The sequence below is a fragment of the Periplaneta americana genome, chromosome 11 (assembly GCF_040183065.1).
Source record: "Periplaneta americana isolate PAMFEO1 chromosome 11, P.americana_PAMFEO1_priV1, whole genome shotgun sequence".
NCBI lineage: Eukaryota > Metazoa > Arthropoda > Insecta > Blattodea > Blattidae > Periplaneta > Periplaneta americana.
The window spans coordinates 5310188-5331728 of record NC_091127.1 but is presented as its reverse complement, the minus strand read 5'-3'; the positions used below and the strand labels follow the sequence as shown (position 1 = coordinate 5331728).

Genomic DNA, 21541 nt, shown 5'->3' with positions numbered 1-21541 from the left:
TTAGTTGGGAGACCGGAGGGAAAAAGACCTTTAGGGAGGCCGAGACGTAGATGGGAGGATAATATTAAAATGTATTTGAGGGAGGTGGGGTATGATGATAGAGACTGGATTAATCTTGCTCAGGATAGGGACCGCTGGCGGGCTTATGTGAGGGCGGCAATGAACCTTCGGGTTCCTTAAAAGCCATGTGTAAGTAAGTAAGTAAGATTTTAGTAATTCAAACACAACACCATATCACACTCTCCATTCCTAAACACAGAACATCCTTCTACTCTTCATCTTTCACCTTCTCTGCAGCTCATCTCTGGAACTCTCTACCACAACATGTCAGAGACTGTCGGACATTGTCTAGTTTCAAAAATAAATTAAAATTGCACTTTTTCAAATCAGATTCCTTTCAGTTATAAGCCCTTTTCTCTGCGATAGTTTTATAAAAATATAGTTTATATATTTTTTTCCGTCCTTTCCCCTTTTTGTTCTCTTTATCAGCCGATGAACTTATTATCATAGCCTTTTTATCGTGGATTTTATTTAATATTCGTATTTCTTTTCTTTTTTATTACTATTTTATTACATTCCATTTTGTTATATTCTTCCTTACGTTTTCCATATTAACCATTTGTACTAAATGAGTTGCTTTCACTATATTTCAATGTATTTTACTTTCTTTTTTTTCTATTATTGTATTATTTTCATGATGTTTAGTGTCGATTTTATTATGCTATTATTATTTTTTTTGTAATATGTTAGTATTCTGTTCTTTAACTTTTTGTTAAATTTTAACTGCTTGTATACTTTGTAACCTGGTAGAGTGTAAGAGAAGGCCCTATGGCCTTAACTCTGCCAGTATAAATAAAGAATTATTATTATTATTATTATTATTATTATTATTATTATTATTATTATTATTATTATTAATAAAAGATTTAACACTTTGAAAACCAAATTTAGCACTTATAGAAATTTAACAAAGTTACGATTTAGCATTTTGTAGCGTTTAGGGATGGAACAAATTTTATGGAACGTTTACCATTATTATTATTATTGTTATTATTATTATCATTATTATTATAACTATTTCTTACCAGTGTTTATTATTGTCACACTAACATTAGTTATCCAATTTTCATCGTTTACTTTCATGTTGTTTTATGATCTAGATATTAATGTAATAACTATGTAAGCAAATGTATTTAATTAGAATTAGAGTCTGGCTGGGCGGAAGAGAAGGCCTACTGGCCTTAGCTCTGCCAGATTAAATAAATAAATTATTATTATTATTTATTATTATTACTGATATAAATTCAATGTCGTTAATGTGTTAACATGCTTTTTCTATAGCTTCTAGTCAAAGTTCTTGAAAATATTAAAAAAGTAAAGGAAAATGGTTCCGAAACGTTGGAAACGTCAAGTTGCACGACACGGTGGATTACATAAAGCCCTAATTCTAATCACAGTGGCCGTGAAAGCCTAGAAACTCATATGCAATAATATGCTTAGTATAAAATTACTGATTTCAAAAGCATTTGTGTATATTTCGCATTTGTGAATGCGAAAATCTATCCTCTCTAATAAAATGAACTATTCTGATGTCTACGGAATGGTTTTCTCTTACAATGTTTAAGTTAGTGTGCCTTATACTACATGTCTCGCATTGATATTTCGATATACTGTTAGTCAAAAGACTATGTCATCGATTTATTTTCTATGCAGGTTATCCGAGTATTAATTTTCGGAGAATAAATTAATTTTTAAGTACAGCGCGGAATTTGAATAGGTTTCTTCAACTGCTTCCGTTCCTCTGTTTATTTTTTACTCATTTATTTAAAGACGCTATATCAACTACGAGGTTATTTAGCGTCGATTGGATTGGTGCTAGAGAGATGAGGCCCAGGATTCGTCATAGATTACCTGACATTTTCCTTACGATTGGGAAAACGCTAATTCCTTGTTATGGCCGATAATTCCAGCTAGCACTGTTACTATCCTCCAACACATGACAGAGTCCTTGTATTTGACCAGTCACTTTGAAAGCACATTAAGAAAAAAGGAGAGAGATTTTTTCTTTCTATTATGGAGGAGGGATCCGAAAACCGGTACAACAGGCCTTAGTCGACTTATTATACCGGATGTAGGTTCAAATACGGCATAGGTGATTACGTCCTTGAGTTTTTTCTGAGAATTTCTCTAACTTTAAGGCGAATGTTAGATAATCCAGTGGCAAATTATCGCTATTGCTAACTTCATAGATGCTAGGATAACCTCGCAGTAGATACAGCGTTATTAAATAACCTACTTAAAAAGTATCGACATGATGTCCTTAAAAATGCAACGCCATCGTCAATAACTCGAAAACAAAATAAAATAAGACACTTGTTGACTTGTTGTGAACTAAAATTGTTTTCAAGAACTGAATCCATCCGTGCAGATTAAGTAGCACCCTATTTAGGATGGAACTAAAATATTTCTGCAGATTAAAAGGGACGATAGGGTAACTTAAACAAGTAAAAACCCTTCATTACGTTTTGTTATTAAATGCACGGTTAATTAGAAAATTAAGTTTGAAGTTTTAGTAATCAGACAACATCGCCGCTAACACATTGCTTTTTCTTCTCAACGAACTAAGGTCTGTCTCCTAGATGAACGTCTCTCTTGCTAACTACAACGTTGCAATCTGTTCGCATCGTTCACTGGCTTCAAATTAGTGGTTTTTTAATTAAATTTACACGAGAACCGTCCATGCTATTCAAATACGCCAGATGGATAAATTATTCTTTATTAGATTTTTTTATCGATATGGACAAAAATTGTGATCCTACTCACAATAGTTACCGAATAAGATGATGTTAAACATTTGGAAAAAAAATGAAAAAAACTGTGAACTTTTCACCAATAAGGAATAACACCTTTTTGTTACATACAATATGAGCTATTCGCTCTCAAAATCTTCAGGGTTATTTCACTTCCATCCTGTATATAACGAACTGAATTTCTACTCAATTTCACATTTTCCTTTCAAAGTTCAATTTCTTTCTTCCCCCTCTTTCCGAAAGTCATTCTATATCTTCGTAGTCGACACCTGTGGAGTAACGGTTAGCGCGTCTGACCGCGAAACCAGGTGGCCCGGGTTCGATTCCCGGTCGGGGCAAGTTACCTGGTTGAGGTTTTTCCGGAGTTTTCTCTCAACCCAATACGAGCAAATGCTGGGGAAACTTTCGGTGCTGGACCCCGGACTCATTTCACCGGCATTATCACCTTCATCTCATTCAGACGCAAAATAACCTGAAACATTGATAAAGCGTCGTAAAATAACCTACTAAAATAATATATATATCGTCGTTGTTTCCCTCCTATTTCTGTTTCTTCCCATCTGCTTCTATATCTGTTACTTTCTCTACAGCATTTAATATTTCCGTACAGGAAGGAAATTTCTCTACACCTGGCAACACTGACAGTTATGCTTTAACGTGCTTCAAGCAAAACATGTCGCTTTGTTAATTTGTATTCCGTCGTTATGGAACCCATCAGATCGTCAGTTTTTTCAATCCGAACGCACTGTGTCAATTCAGTGCCCCAGTGATCGCTTGCATCCAGTTTATTGATTTATGATTTGCATAACACCATTCCATTAATTTTGACGATGGACAGTCGGTTGTATGATTTACAAGGTGTGTGCCGTATATGTTATGCAGATTCAGTCCAGATATATTTATACTGCCTGCCACCGCAAGTTTGCCGCCAGGTCGTCTATTGTTCACGTTGGAGAACCAAATTGAAACTACTGCGTGTTTAAGTAGAACACAGCAACTCAATAGTCGTTATTGCACTCCACACGGCGACAATGACAATACACGTGTATTATTGAGAAGGACAACAATGTACTCCAATTTCAATTAATGTTCACAAAGCACTAAATGCAGAACAAAACTCTCAGTTCTCAGTTCGCTTGCCTTCGCTAGTTCTTCTAGCTAACTGTTCAAGTTCATTGCACATCGAACTCAGGCCTCCCGGATGCGTCCCCTTCGCCTGGACGCTGATCCAGTTACGGACTCACTCAAGTTCACTGCACGTCGAACTCAAGATCTCCGGCTACGTTGCCCTCGTCTGGCCACTGCCACAGTTACGGACTCACTCAAGTTCACTGCACATCGAACTCAGATCCTCCGGATGCGTCGCCCTCGTCTGGCCACTGTCACAGTTACGGACTCACTCAAGTTCACTTCACGTCGAACTCAAGACCTCCGGATATGTTGCCCACGTCTGGCCACTGCCACAGTTACGGACTCACTCAAGTTCACTTCACGTCGAACTCAAGACCTCCGGATATGTTGCCCACGTCTGGCCACTGCCACAGTTACGGACTCACTCAAGTTCACTGCACGTCGAACTCAAGACCTCCGGTTACGTTGCCCTCGTCTGGCCACTGCCACAGTTACGAACTCACTCAAGTTCACTGCACGTCGAACTCAAGACCTCCGGATAAGTTGCCCTCGTCTGGCCACTGCCACAGTTACGGACTCACTCAAGTTCACTTCACGTCGAACTCAAGACCTCCGGATATGTTGCCCACGTCTGGCCACTGCCACAGTTACGGACTCACTCAAGTTCACTGCACGTCGAACTCAAGACCTCCGGTTACGTTGCCCTCGTCTGGCCACTGCCACAGTTACGAACTCACTCAAGTTCACTGCACATCGAACTCAGATCCTCCGGATGCGTCGCCCTCGTCTGGCCACTGTCACAGTTACGGACTCACTCAAGTTCACTGCACGTAGAACTCAAGACCTCCGGTTACGTTGCCCTCGTCTGGCCACTGCCACAGTTACGAACTCACTCAAGTTCACTGCACGTCGAACTCAAGACCTCCGGATAAGTTGCCCTCGTCTGGCCACTGCCACAGTTACGGACTCACTCAAGTTCACTTCACGTCGAACTCAAGACCTCCGGATATGTTGCCCACGTCTGGCCACTGCCACAGTTACGGACTCACTCAAGTTCACTGCATGTCGAACTCAAGACCTCCGGTTACGTTGCCCTCGTCTGGTCACTGCCACAGTTACGGACTCACTCAAGTTCACTGCACGTCGAACTCAAGACCTCCGGATATGTTGCCCTCGTCTGGCCACTGCCACAGTTACGAACTCACTCAAGTTCACTGCACATCGAACTCAGATCCTCCGGATGCGTCGCCCTCGTTTGGCCACTGCCACAGTTACGGACTCACTCAAGTTCACTGCATGTCGAACTCAAGACCTCCGGTTACGTTGCCCTCGTCTGGCCACTGCCACAGTTACGGACTCACTCAAGTTCACTGCATGTCGAACTCAAGACCTCCGGTTACGTTGCCCTCGTCTGGCCACTGCCACAGTTACGGACTCACTCAAGTTCACTGCACATCGAACTCAAGACCTCCGGTTACGTTGCCCTCGTCTGGCCACTGCCACAGTTACGGACTCACTCAAGTTCACTGCACATCGAACTCAGATCCTCCGGATGCGTCGCCCTCGTTTGGCCACTGCCACAGTTACGGACTCACTCAAGTTCACTGCATGTCGAACTCAAGACCTCCGGTTACGTTGCCCTCGTCTGGCCACTGCCACAGTTACGGACTCACTCAAGTTCACTGCATGTCGAACTCAAGACCTCCGGTTACGTTGCCCTCGTCTGGCCACTGCCACAGTTACGGACTCACTCAAGTTCACTGCACATCGAACTCAAGACCTCCGGTTACGTTGCCCTCGTCTGGCCACTGCCACAGTTACGGACTCACTCAAGTTCACTGCACATCGAACTCAGATCCTCCGGATGCGTCGCCCTCGTCTGGCCACTGCAACAGTTACGGACTCACTCAAGTTCACTGCATGTCGAACTCAGATCCTCCGGATGCGTTGCCCTCTTCTGGCCACTGCCACAGTTACGGACTCACTCAAGTTCACTGCATGTCGAACTCAAGACCTCCGGATGCGTCGCCCTCGTCTGGCCACTGCCACAGTTACGGACTCACTCAAGTTCACTGCATGTCGAACTCAAGACCTCCGGTTACGTTGCCCTCGTCTGGCCACTGCCACAGTTACGGACTCACTCAAGTTCACTGCATGTCGAACTCAGATCCTCCGGATGCGTCGCCCTCGTTTGGCCACTGCCACAGTTACGGACTCACTCAAGTTCACTGCATGTCGAACTCAAGACCTCCGGATGCGTCGCCCTCGTCTGGCCACTGCCACAGTTACGGACTCACTCAAGTTCACTGCATGTCGAACTCAAGACCTCCGGTTACGTTGCCCTCGTCTGGCCACTGCCACAGTTACGGACTCACTCAAGTTCACTGCACATCGAACTCAAGACCTCCGGTTACGTTGCCCTCGTCTGGCCACTGCCACAGTTACGGACTCACTCAAGTTCACTGCACATCGAACTCAAGACCTCCGGTTACGTTGCCCTCGTCTGGCCACTGCCACAGTTACGGACTCACTCAAGTTCACTGCACATCGAACTCAAGACCTCCGGTTACGTTGCCCTCGTCTGGCCACTGCCACAGTTACGAACTCATTCAAGTTCACTGCACATCGAACTCAAGACCTCCGGTTACGTTGCCCTCGTCTGGCCACTGCCACAGTTACGGACTCACTCAAGTTCACTGCATGTCGAACTCAAGACCTCCGGTTACGTTGCCCTCGTCTGGCCACTGCCACAGTTACGGACTCACTCAAGTTCACTGCACATCGAACTCAAGACCTCCGGTTACGTTGCCCTCGTCTGGTCACTGCCACAGTTACGAACTCACTCAAGTTCACTGCACATCGAACTCAAGACCTCCGGATACGTTGCCCTCGTCTGGTCACTGCCACAGTTACGAACTCACTCAAGTTCACTGCACATCGAACTCAAGACCTCCGGTTACGTTGCCCTCGTCTGGCCACTGCCACAGTTACGGACTCACTCAAGTTCACTGCACATCGAACTCAAGACCTCCGGTTACGTTGCCCTCGTCTGGCCACTGCCACAGTTACGAACTCACTCAAGTTCACTGCACATCGAACTCAAGACCTCCGGATACGTTGCCCTCGTCTGGCCACTGCCACAGTTACGAACTCACTCAAGTTCACTGCACATCGAACTCAAGACCTCCGGATACGTTGCCCTCGTCTGGCCACTGCCACAGTTACGGACTCACTCAAGTTCACTGCACATCGAACTCAAGACCTCCGGTTACGTTGCCCTCGTCTGCCCACTGCCACAGTTACGGACTCACTCAAGTTCACTGCATGTCGAACTCAAGACCTCCGGTTACGTTGCTCTCGTCTGGCCACTGCCACAGTTACGGACTCACTCAAGTTCACTGCACATCGAACTCAAGACCTCCGGTTACGTTGCTCTCGTCTGGCCACTGCCACAGTTACGGACTCACTCAAGTTCACTGCATGTCGAACTCAAGACCTCCGGTTACGTTGCCCTCGTCTGGTCACTGCCACAGTTACGGACTCACTCAAGTTCACTGCACATCGAACTCAAGACCTCCGGATACGTTGCCCTCGTCTGGCCACTGCCACAGTTACGGACTCACTCAAGTTCACTGCACATCGAACTCAAGACCTCCGGTTACGTTGCTCTCGTCTGGCCACTGCCACAGTTACGAACTCACTCAAGTTCACTGCACATCGAACTCAAGACCTCCGGATACGTTGCCCTCGTCTGGCCACTGCCACAGTTACGGACTCACTCAAGTTCACTGCACATCGAACTCAAGACCTCCGGTTACGTTGCCCTCGTCTGCCCACTGCCACAGTTACGGACTCACTCAAGTTCACTGCATGTCGAACTCAAGACCTCCGGTTACGTTGCTCTCGTCTGGCCACTGCCACAGTTACGGACTCACTCAAGTTCACTGCACATCGAACTCAAGACCTCCGGATACGTTGCCCTCGTCTGGCCACTGCCACAGTTACGGACTCACTCAAGTTCACTGCACATCGAACTCAAGACCTCCGGTTACGTTGCTCTCGTCTGGCCACTGCCACAGTTACGGACTCACTCAAGTTCACTGCATGTCGAACTCAAGACCTCCGGTTACGTTGCCCTCGTCTGGTCACTGCCACAGTTACGGACTCACTCAAGTTCACTGCACGTCGAACTCAGATCCTCCGGATGCGTCGCCCTCGTCTGGCCACTGCCACAGTTACGGACTCACTCAAGTTCACTGCACATCGAACTCAGATCCTCCGGATGCGTCGCCCTCGTCTGGCCACTGCCACAGTTACGGACTCACTCAAGTTCACTGCATGTCGAACTCAAGACCTCCGGATATGTTGCCCTCGTCTGGCCACTGCCACAGTTACGAACTCACTCAAGTTCACTGCATGTCGAACTCAAGACCTCCGGATATGTTGCCCTCGTCTGGCCACTGCCACAGTTACGGACTCACTCAAGTTCACTGCACATCGAACTCAAGACCTCCGGTTACGTCGCCCTCGTCTGGCCACTGCCACAGTTACGAACTCACTCAAGTTCACTGCACATCGAACTCAAGACCTCCGGTTACGTTGCCCTCGTCTGGCCACTGCCACAGTTACGGACTCACTCAAGTTCACTGCACATCGAACTCAAGACCTCCGGTTACGTTGCCCTCGTCTGCCCACTGCCACAGTTACGGACTCACTCAAGTTCACTGCATGTCGAACTCAAGACCTCCGGTTACGTTGCTCTCGTCTGGCCACTGCCACAGTTACGGACTCACTCAAGTTCACTGCACATCGAACTCAAGACCTCCGGTTACGTTGCTCTCGTCTGGCCACTGCCACAGTTACGGACTCACTCAAGTTCACTGCATGTCGAACTCAAGACCTCCGGTTACGTTGCCCTCGTCTGGTCACTGCCACAGTTACGGACTCACTCAAGTTCACTGCACGTCGAACTCAGATCCTCCGGATGCGTCGCCCTCGTCTGGCCACTGCCACAGTTACGGACTCACTCAAGTTCACTGCACATCGAACTCAGATCCTCCGGATGCGTCGCCCTCGTCTGGCCACTGCCACAGTTACGGACTCACTCAAGTTCACTGCATGTCGAACTCAAGACCTCCGGATATGTTGCCCTCGTCTGGCCACTGCCACAGTTACGAACTCACTCAAGTTCACTGCATGTCGAACTCAAGACCTCCGGATATGTTGCCCTCGTCTGGCCACTGTCACAGTTACGAACTCACTCAAGTTCACTGCACGTCGAACTCAAGACCTCCGGATAAGTTGCCCTCGTCTGGCCACTGCCACAGTTACGGACTCACTCAAGTTCACTGCACATCGAACTCAAGACCTCCGGTTACGTCGCCCTCGTCTGGCCACTGCCACAGTTACGGACTCAAGGATTAAGGGAAGGATCGCCGTCCATGGCCGGACTTTTAAGAGGTACAATCCCGACATTTGCCAGGAAAATAACTGAGGAAACCATGAAAAATCTCAGTTAGACCCCTGGGATCGAACCCCGAATCTCCCGAATGCAAGGCCAGCCCTCTACCAGGCCGCTAGCCCGCTCGGTACCAGTACCAGTACCATCAAAATCTAAAAATTATGAATATGGGTTTTCAGTGATCAGCGACATGTAATATCCTAATGAAACGCGAAAAAATAATATACAACAGGAATATCCTGTACTGCATCATGCACTAATAACGTCATGTGCTATTGAAAGAATTTCTTGCAATATAAAATCATTTCAAGTGACATCCGCATATGTTCAAGTTCCGTAACTTACGAATGCACGTCATTATTCACTGCAAAGATCACGACAAAAATTAACATCACGGCTCAAGCATGTATTTACTATAGAGCTTCAGAATGTCGGGAGTTGACTGTACTCCACGAACACGAGCGAATGTATCTTTAACTTCAGTCTTTAGGCAGCTGGAATACGGAGTCTAATTATCACCACCATTATCACCACCACACTGTATGCTCTTTATTTTCTAAATGTCGGTGGCGATTAATAAAAACGAAAAGTGACATCATGACTTCATCTGTGTACTGACTTGACATACGTTAAAATCGTCTTGGTATTTTACTGCAAAAACACTTGCTACAATGAGGATCTTTTCAAAATATCGGTCGCTTACTGGCTCGACCCCCTTGTAAGGACGTGAACTCAGGACGCCACAACACTTCGTCATTCCCCTGTATCCCCCTGCGTAAAGTTACGGCGTACTGCACATTAAAAATATGAATTTATTAAAAAATTCGGTGCACACCCCTCTGATAGACGGTTTAGTTTTTATTGTTAGGAAAATTGGCCTAAAATATACAAAAATACAGACTTAATTCTTCCCTGAAGGAGTAAAAACTCGAAGGTACCGAAAATGTTGCTCATTTTGTATGATGTACAGTCTACATTTTTTAAAATAAACTATAATTTATATCAAGAATGGGCTTCGTGCCTCACTTGAGAATTTGTGCCTCACTGACCTTCACAGAGCTTATCGCTCTGAGTGACATCATCTTCACAGTTCCCGTTCCTCCCTCACGCAGCTTCTAGGCGTGGGCAGGTTCTATATCAGTTTCATAAGCAATATCAGTGGTGGCATAATGGCATTATCAAAGCAGTGTGTACGCGTTAGAAAACGATTATTTCATGAGAAATGGGAGGAAGAGTTTTTTGCTGTTTAGAAGGGGAGAACATACGATGTATGTTATGCTCGAAAATCCTATTAAGCATTAATAAATTTAATATACAACGACATTACTCCTCATGTCATAAAGAACATGCTGAATTAGAAGGTAAGACAAATTAAATGTTATTTTTCGTACTATTCCAAAGAAAAATTATGATCTTAACATTTGTATAGTAGGCTATACTAAATACGACATTATAAAACACGCTGCATTAAAAGGTACGAGGAATTAAATGTTGTTTGTACGTATTATTTCGAAAAGAAATTTATAAAAAAATATATATATATATATATATATATATATATATATATATATATATATATATATATATATATATATATATCAAATGTGCGTAGAAAACGAAATATGATTTTCTGAAATTATTTTAGGTCGAGAACGTGCAAATCTATTAAGTAATCTTGAGAAACGCCAGAATATTCAACAAAATAAACGTAGACGTGATGGAATATTATTGGCTAGTTACGCATTTTCTCGCCTGTGATTTAAATCAATTCAATGATGGAGAAATAGTAAAGAGGTTTATGATTAAAGCTGTCGAATTAATTAGCCAAATTGAATAAAAGTTTTCGAGTCTCTCATGTTAACCAAGCGCTTTCCTAATATTTCGCCATTGACCGCCTTAGCGATTACGATAAGGTGACGCAGGTCACAGCAGTTTATATTTCCCATCCTACTCTGCAGTCTCCTCTCCTAGTAAACAAACTATTTCAAATCGAGTGCCTCACGTAACCGAAAATTTTGCCCATGTATGATTTACATACTACTCATTTCCTCTGCAATATGGTCCTATTTCATCAAGTTTTACTTCTTTCAGCACATGGCATGTTCGTTCCTTTTTCACTATCACTCACAGAATTCGTTCCGTCAAACTTGTTCGCATGATACAGTAGAGCCTCTATTATCCGTGGTAATGAAGGGGGTGGGCTGAACGGTTAATCGGATAATCCGTACCATAGAAGACTTTCATAAATTAAGTGTTGCATAATTCAATTTCATAAATTTCTCTGTGGTTATGTGTTTTAACACATTAGGTACTGGATCAGAACTTTTAAGTATAATAGGTCTGTTGGAAAGAGTGGGTGAAGAAAGAATAATGCTGAAACTGATCAGGAAGAGAAAAAGGAATTGGCTGGGTCGCTGGCTGTGAAGAAACTGCCTACTGAAGGATGCACTGGAAGGAATGGTGAACGGGAGAATATTTCATGGCAGGAGATGTCAAATAATAGAAGGCATTAAGTATGGATCATATGCGGAGACTAAGAGGAAGGCAGAAAATAGGAAAGACTGGAGAATGCTGGGTTTGCAGCGACAGAACAATATGAATGAATGAATTAATGATAGGTTTCTAAGGGTCAAGGAAACTTCCTATGATGGATTTCTGTGGAAAGATACGACAAGTATATGTCTCATGTCATAGATTGAAGTAATTTATACACTTTATCCTTGTTTTTTTATTAAATCTCGCACAGTTGTAACTCCAATCTCGTATTCCGGTGTGAGATGAACCACAGTTCCAATTTTCTAAAACCACTCAATTATATCCACTTCTCTTCGATACTTAGCACAACATGTATTCATTTTGCACTTCTGAAATACATTTTGCAGAGAAATTAAACAGGTCACTCGAACATTAGATCATAATGTGTAAGGGCAAAGGCTTTTAAAATCACTCTCTATTAAAAAAAAATACGTACTAATGTATTGTGCAGTACTCAATATTTTTTCTGCAACAAAAAAAGGAGAGAATGACAGACGGATAATCCAACAATCGGTTAATAGGGTGACGGATAATCGGGGTTCTACTGTATATAACATTCGTTGCAGCTGCACGTACCGCTTCGAAGCGCAGCGCGGCGAGCGCGTCAAGCTACGGGTGACGCGCCTGCAGACGGGCGGCCGTAGCTGCCTGAACGCGCGCCAGCCCGACCTGGGCCGGCTGCTGTGCCACGCCAACTGCACGGCCTCGCTGCGCGTGCTGGAGCAGCCCTGGGCCGACACGCCGCCCCTGGCGCGCGACTGCCTATGCGCGTCGTCCGACGAGCTGCTGCCCTTCACCTTCGTGTCCACGGCCCACGTGGTGGAGCTGCGCTTCGTCGTCACGGGCATGAACTCGTCGGACGACTTCAACAACTTCAACTTCGAGGGCAGCTGGGAGTTCATCCGCACGCCCGTGTGCGCCAGGAAGCAGAGGCTCTCAGGCGCCAGCGGGGAGATTCGCTTCCGTTCTCCGAGCAGGACGCCCGACGAGGTGAGTGCTTTGGTCTCTCACGGAGTTCCTCCCTTGTAAATTCTGCGAAAGTTATGGTGAATAGAGCTGCTTTGAGGAAGGTGAATATTTCATTTTCGTTGCCATTTTTCCTCCGTCAGTATTACTTATCGCCACATCTCGTCATCTCTCAATAACCTTTGTAACTGAAAAAGAATGTTGAAAATGACTCAGGATTGGTCATACAGCTTGAGTTAGGCCTTTCCTAACTTGACTAAGGCTGGTATTACACTATCAGAGTTGTTTGACGAAGGTATTTTATAAAATACTCCCTCTGTTCCAAAATATGGTATAGAAAGAAGTAATTCTGTTCCAAAATATGGCATACATTTGTCCAGGGATTACAACTACAATATTAAGAATAGAATTACAATTAATATTAAATTTACAAATACAATAAAAATCAAAGTATTAAAAGATTAACTGATTAATAAAGGCTAGACAGTTTATTGTAGAAGTTAAGAACAAAGAAAGATTGTTTTTACTTATGTAAACATTAAACTTACTTACTTACAAATGACTTTTAAGGAACCCGCAGGTTCATTGCCGCCCTCACATAAGCCCGCCATCGGTCTCTATCATGAAACCATTCCTAGGCTTATTGTATGGATTCGTAACAAGCTGTTTTTACGGTGATGGGTTGTTAGCCCTTCGCCCAACCCACAAGCTGGAGGACCACCCCTCATTAAACTTAGAATAATAAAATTATATAGTGATGAAATTACTGGATATTGAAATATTTTGTGCTAGAATAAGGTAACTATTTACAAGAAGCCATGTCTGAACGAGTCTCAATTACTGACCAAGTGCCTAGTAAGTTTCGTTTGAATTCAATTTCATTTCGACAGTCCCTGATGCTAGCAGGTAGCGAATTCCAGAGTCTTGGCAGGGCTATTGTGAAAGAGGATGAGTATGAGGAGGTGCGATGGGATGGTATTGTTAGTATTGTTTCTTGACGAGAGGGTGTGTTCAGATTGTGGTAGGAAGAAAGGTAAGTGAAGCGAAACGACAGTACGGAGGAATAGAAGAGTTCAATATTTCAAAGAAAAGGAGAAGTGAATGTAAATGTCTTTTCTTATCTAGTATAAGGCAACCTATTGCTTCCAGGGATGGGGTAATATGATATTTGTGAACATTGCTTACAAAACGTACACACAAATTATGAGCACGTTGAAGTTTCGTTTTGTTGGCTTTGGAAAGGTCAGTCAGTAAAATGTCGGCATAGACAAAATAGGGAAATACAAGCGTCTGCACATGGGACTTCTTTAAGCAAGAGCAGTGCTGCTCATCGGAGTGACTACTACAGCGGAGGAATCGGAGATTACGAATAAAGCTCTCCACCGGTGATCTCCGGTACTACCGTAGGTGGAACAGGGGACTACAGAGGGATGCGGGGGTTCGGAGCGAAGCGACAGTTAGCTCAAGGACGACCGGCGCTTACGGACTGACGGTAGTTGTGAGTGGAATAAAATGGCACCAAATCGGAATCCGTCGTATGGAAATTCTTTAATTTAGTTGAAGGTAATAATAAAGTCGCACACTGTGAACTTTATGGGCGAATTTACTCTAAGGGTGGTGGAACTTCGAATTTGTTAGACCATTTGAAGCGATCGCACAATCGCGAACTTGATGAAAACAATTACGCAAAACATTTGATACGATTTCTTTTTAAATTGTTTTAGTGCTATTATTCCCAAAGGCTAACAGTCTAGGAAAAAGTCTTGAAATTTCTCTAAAACGTAACTTTCGAGGCAATAAAAAACATATGAAATATTTACAAGACGACTTTAGTTATATTTTGCTGTTTAGACAACTTGAGTTATATTTTACTGTTTGGATTAAAATATTTCTGAATGAAACTAAAGAAACATCTGGTAATAATATAATTACAATTATCCTTAAGTTGATATCCACTTATATTTTTATTACAGAGCAAGAGTGGCGCGTTTTAGAAGAGGCAGTTCAAATACTGACACCCTTTAACACAATGATCACAATCCTGTCCGGTGAAGAATCTGAATAAATTATGTTGGACAGTAAACTTTATCCCATTGATAGCCCACGTTTCTTTTGTTTCATTCTGAAGCTCCCTTAATATATTTTACGTTAACTAAACCGATTAGAATAATAATTGACAAACCCTGTTTGCGATTAAACGAGAGTTTCTAGGAGAATTAAAGTATAAATGTTTACATTAGCTACTGAAAAGCTTTACTTCTGCGTTAGTTTTGCAGTTAGATTGAATGGTATTAATTTGATCAATGACATAAAACTAATACGCCTTTCCACATATACTATGAATTTCAAAACTAGAAAAAAAATCTGTCAGCTAACGTACCACTTTAAGGCCCAATTGTATAAAACTCCCTGACTAAAGATCAACTTTGATCGTAGATCGAAAAGTGAACCGAGTTTAGACACTTCTTCTATTGTATAAAACTTTTCTGCGATCAAATTACCTTGGTTCAAATGCAATCTAAGTTCACGTGAAAAGGATCTGGCAACATCGCATAAACAGATGAAATACGTGATGCGCGGACCATGTTATACAGGTTTGTTCAGTGTTGCCAATCTAGCGACTTTAACTATTTTTCAACAACAATTTCTTTTAACTTTTATATTGCTTAAATAGAGATTTAGTGACCTTTTTAGCACCCCAACAGTGACAAAATTTAATCTTTCTTTGTTGATAATGAGAAATCTAGCGACTTCACAACTACTTTTTGGCGACTTTCCGTATACTCTGTTGGAGACACTAGTTTTTTGTGCAATGTAAATAATGGCGGACAATAAGAAGAAGGTTGACTGTTCTCCGAGTTGTTATCATGTTATGGTGTTTGATACTGCTAAACATAATAAAGCTTTATAAAACGACAATTCTCGTTTAGTAATACAGTAAATTGAAAATTTATGAATGTACCTATCATATCCATTAATTATTAATGGTTGTTATAAACATAATATAATTATAGGTTATGTTATTTGATACTGCTGAACACGATAGAGCCTTATAAAATATAAGATTGTTTGTGTATTAAGGCAAGAAATTGAAAAAAATATATATATAAATGTACCTATCATATCTATTGATATTAATAATAATGGATATTTTATTTGCACAATCTGTCACTCGTATATTTCCAACAGAAAAGAAATAACTGAACTTGGATCATCTAACTTAATCGGAGAAATTTCTTCAGTCAAAGTTGACTTTAGCTTGAGACAAATTAATCTCAGATTAGACTTTATACAACACAAAATTCCAAGTTCAGCTGAAACAAGGATCAATTTAACCTCTGATCTAAGATTAAATGGTTTATACAATCGGGCCTAAGCAACACAAAAAAGAGCCGAAGAAAGAGCGAGAGATTAACATGAAAGAGAAAATAAACAACAACAAATTAGAACTTATTTTAAAAGATACGCGGACGTCAGCGGACTCGAATCACTACCTGATCCGATTAAAGGAATGCTCAGCGGAAAGTGTACGTCTGCGCCACAGCACATATACAACCTGCGCGACATCAATCGGAGGTAATCCGGAAGTCTCCGATTGAAAGCGCGCAAACAACCGCTCCGGAGAAAACCTAATCATAAGCAGCATTAAGCAAGAGGGAAGATGAACATTTATCCTTTTTAGCACATAGATCTAATTGCTTAGAGTGAACCAAGCGTCGTTCGTCGACAGGTGAACTGCGAGAACCACCCGTGGCTGATCGAGCCGGGCGCCGGCCGCTTCCTGTACGTGAAGCTGCGCGGCATCTCCCTGCAGCAGCAGGCGGACAACGCCACGGCGCGCCGCACGGAGCAGCTGCAGGACCAGCTGTCCCTCTGCGGCACGCGCAACCGCATCGCGCTGCACTCCGGCGGCTCCGTGCACGTGGTCGTGTGCCCCCAGCCGCCCTCCTCGCAGCGCCACCACGTGGTCGAGGTGTTCTCCGAGGGCTGGGTCATCAGCAGCACCAAGCTGGTGCACCAGCCCGTGCTGTCCGCGCTGCCCTACTCCGAGCAGTACACGGCGGAGCAGTCGCGCAGCGTCATCGTCGAGTTCCTGGCCCACGAGGCCGGGTCCTACTCGCTGACGTGGCTGGAGCTCGCCAGGAGGTCAGTTCCTCCCCTCTCTCAGACTCCCGTCCATCTTTATTAAGCAAATACAAATGTTTAAATTACACATGACAAATTTTCTTCAATTTTACTCCGTTTGTGTACTCAGAAAACGTCAGTGTTCCGTGAAGCCTGCAAAATATCAGAGGCAACCAGTTGAAATTGTAACATTCGGTCGGATGCTCTATCTCAGTTGTTGCCAAACACACGAAATTGTGACGTAATAGAAATGCAACCCGCACATCACACATCGCACGGAGAGAGGTGGAGTGGGTATCTCCTCAGGTACAGTGCAGAGACGGACTGTGTCCAAAAAAACAAAAACAATATAATATTCTTCTACTTATTAACTAAACACACTTTTTCCGTGTTAACTTTTATCCTCCTATTCATTATTTTTGTATTATTAATAAAATAAAATATATTTTGTTATTTACCATAAAAAGAACATGTACTTTACATCAGCAGATATTCGTACCAGGCTGGTCACGAAATTATAAATTACACTACATACTTAAAAAACGTCGAAGTATTTTACCCCAATTAAGACATAGAAGCCGATACTTTTTATTGTTTGTTTTTTAATGAAGTATTCAAATTAAGCTACAGGTAAGCGCATGATAATCTTTATAACAAGAAGAATAATGACAACGTACATTGTTCTTTTATACTTCATTTAAAATTTTACAACAAATTAAGTATCTCATATTTTTGCCATCTTTACAAAAAAAAAATACTTTTCCTCCTATGCTCCTTTAAATTAAGTTTTTACATATTATCTCTTTTCTGTTTTGGAAAAGACATCGAAACATATTATCCTACACACTTGTAACATTACATGTGTACGTCCGCTGCTGACACTCAAGCGTAACCATGGCATCATACCCCCACCCTCTGTTTACAGTCTTCACTTCAATAGAAGTAAAGACAGATATCAGCAGCGGACGTACTGTCGCGACACAGCTTTTGGCGATCACTGCTCTATCTTGACGGATGTTCTCTGACCAGTCGAATGAAAACCGGTTTTAAACCCAATTCTGCAGCTGTGTAGTTGCAACACAAAACAAACTCTGTGATCACCGTGAAGTCAGGCTAACCCACAAGCGAAAAACAAAACCAACAGTGGATATCAGTGCCGTAATTCTTGTTGTCATGCAGGCTGAAAACCAACTGTTCCTTACATTTTGCCCGTTGTAGGCGGTCGGTGCTGCCCCCCGCCGGCTTCGTGATGGAGGACTGTCCCCACAGATGCCCGGAGCTGGACGCCTGCATCAACTCGTCGCTGTGGTGCGACGGCGTGGCGCACTGCCCGTCAGGCTTCGACGAGGCCGCGAAGCACTGCTCCTTCATCCTGCAGCTGCCGCTGCTGTACCTGGCGCTGGGTGCCGCAGGCATCCTCGTCATCTGCTGCTCGCTGGGCCTCGTCGCCTGCAGCGCCTGCCGTCGCCGGCGCCGCTCCAAGCTGCACCGACGCATCAAGAGCCTCCCGCCCGACACGGCCGCCATCGGCAAGGAAGTCATCTGCTGACACAGCGACAATTCTGTTCGCTACGTGGAGGTCGACCGCGTGACCACTGTGTGACGCCCGCCCGCACCCCGCTTTGCAGCATGGCCGCCTAGAATTGCATGGGAGAGTACCAGGTTCGAGTACCGCGTTGTATAGACAGAAAATGGTATTGCACCATGTCGAAATCGTACTGAGAATAGCGGCGTTATCGCTGAGCCTTCAAAGCGTTTCACATTTCAGCTCCGTGCCCGAACTCCCCGCCCTGGGGATAAAGTAAATCAGGTCTCAGGAACACCGAAATATTGGTTGAGTGGGATCCTGAGTGAACTTGTTACGAATAACTGCACAGAAAATAACGTTCTAAAGTTTACTGCTACAGACAATAGCCATTACAAACGTACTTGATCAGTTTCCGTAACCCAATTTTAGATTTAAACAATCCAAATAATATATTATTATAATGTACCAAAGTACATATTATATTTCCGTGCACAAATTCTGCATCATCATATGATGAATGATGTATGTATGTATTTATTCACACTGCAGTGGGTATATACCCGGTGGCAGTGGTAACTAATTACACTCAATAATGACAATAATAAACTTATTAATTAAAAATACAATTAATAATAATACTAATAATTAATAATAATAATAATAATAATAATAATAATAACAATAACAACAACAACAACAACAACAACAGGGAATATACTAAATTAAATGAAACGATCACTTAAAATAACATTTGAAATAAATCTAATTTGTATCTTAAAACTAAGATCGAACTAAAACCCACGAGTATGATATGTTCATATCTGCACAAGTACCTTTCAAATTACACTCATTTCGCTGTCAACTCACTCACTGCACTGGAACTACGACACATTTCACTGATTCTATCTTGATTTCACTAACACTTCAAAAACATTTCACTGTTCAAATACTTTGCACTGCCACTATAAACTATAAAGCTTCACTGACAGGAACACGTTTCACTTACACAGCACACTTCACTGACACGACATACTTCTTCACTGATACAACACACTTCACTGACACAACATAATTCTTCACTGATACAACACTTCAATAACAACATATCATTTACACCCTTTAAATACTGTGTATAATTACCGTCTATTAGTAAGGTCCTTAAGCCTATTTTTAAATACATTTTTGGTTGTTGGTAAAGCCAGTGGAACAGAGAGAAATTATCTCTGGCACCGGGATTTGAACCCGGGTTCTCAGCTCTACGTGCTGACGCTCTATCCATTAAGCCACACCGGATTCCCATCTCGATGTCGGATTGAATCCTCTCAGTTTATGACCCAGTTTTTCTGTTCCACTCTTCCTTCGTCATGTGATGACGCAGAATTTCTGCACGGAAATATCATATGTACTTCGGTACATCATAATAATATAATATATGCGAAAAATAATCACTTAGTGATTTAAGACGGCGCTTACTCCGTCGGATCCCGGCCAATTAGTCACTCAACGAGTGCACCACAGCACATGTGTGGACATTGTGCCACTGTCAGACATCTATGACGTAGTACATGAGGGTAGTCTACTAGAGGGAACCCAAGAAGTGGAAGTTAAACGGAGAGGATTCAATCCGACATCGGGATGGGAATCCGGTGTGACTTAGTGGAGAGTGCGTCAGCATGTAGAGCTGAAAACCCGGGTTCAAATCCCAGTGCCGGAGAGAATTTTTCTCTGATCCACTCGTCCTTCATCAACCCAAATAATGTTTACATTTTCGAAGTTCGATCAAAATTTGTCAAAATTACCTACTAGAGAGGTGAGAACTCATCAACATACAAGTATAATATTGAGTGTTTTCAAACTTTGGTGATACAGTGTCCAAAGTAAATTGTGTCTATTAGTCAATCACAAGTCATAAAATATGTTAAAATACGCCTTCATCAAGGCAACCATTCCTTCAAAAATATTTGTCAATCGACCGGTGGAATATTAGCCTATTCGAGCTCTGGATATAAAAGCGAAAGGAAAGAATAAACCCCCACCCATGCCCTTTTCGCTTACACTGCTTTAGAAAGAAACTCATAGTAAGGCACTGTGCATCAGTGGTGGATTTTAGGCGACCAGCGAGAGCCGAAAGTTCGTAATAACTATGATGCTGCCTTATACAGGGACATCATTTTATTTTTACTTCAATTTTTATTGTACCTGAGTTTTTGAATGTACTTCACTCCCACTCCTTCTACTAATGAAGTTCAACCGTCCTCCCCGCAGATCCAAGACCGCATATACAGTCATAGTAGCCTTACGTTCACAGTAAACAGTACGTTCCAAAAATATGTTCGCGTTTTCCAGTGACGAAAGAGCTTTCAATATTGAATCATTTTCGCACAGGTACTGTCGTCCATTTGCCTACGTCGTATTCCGGTTTCCCCCACCAGCTTTTATTCGCCAGCTAGTGGCTGGGCTGTCTTAGCTCTTTTCTGAGAACATTAATTTCTGTTAGGAATTGGACGTCTACGTAATATTATACAACTGTTTAAAATAATTTAAATAAAAGGGCCTCGTTAAGTAATTAACTGTCACCTGATTTCCTCCCTTTCTACGACCCTACGACATAACCACATGGACGGACAGTAGATAGCATGTCTGAGTAATTTTATCTTTTCGGATCGGGCAGAAGTGAAGATTGAATTTACGGTACATAAGGTACTCTTTTATAGAGTAGGTACAGAATTACTTCAACATGAGTTACTAAGTATGAAGGACGAAACTGGTAATTGGGATTAGATGCAATAGTCTAGAGTGCGATAATATGCACATTAGAACTGAAGCCTGTATCTAATTGAACGGCCACCATTTTGAAAAATGTGTTTAAATATCCATATTATGATTATTTTTCAATTTAACTTCTTTCTCTATATTGTACGCTAATGTGCTGTAGACAGTATAATATACACTGCATAATGAATACGTTCGCATGGATAACTCAGT

The 21541-nt window shown here is 42.8% G+C and overlaps 1 protein-coding gene across 1 annotated transcript in view; it reads left to right on the top strand.

The window, feature by feature from the left end:
• LOC138708738 (uncharacterized) overlaps positions 1-21167 on the top strand; it is a 1008888-nt gene extending 987721 nt beyond the window's left edge. The window contains exons 11-13 of the mRNA XM_069838867.1: positions 12504-12927; positions 16634-17049; positions 18247-21167. Of these exons, the coding sequence (XP_069694968.1) occupies positions 12504-12927; positions 16634-17049; positions 18247-18577 (1171 nt within the window). The 3' untranslated portion in view covers positions 18578-21167. The remainder of the gene's footprint in view (positions 1-12503; positions 12928-16633; positions 17050-18246) is intronic.
• Positions 21168-21541: the final 374 nt, after the last annotated feature.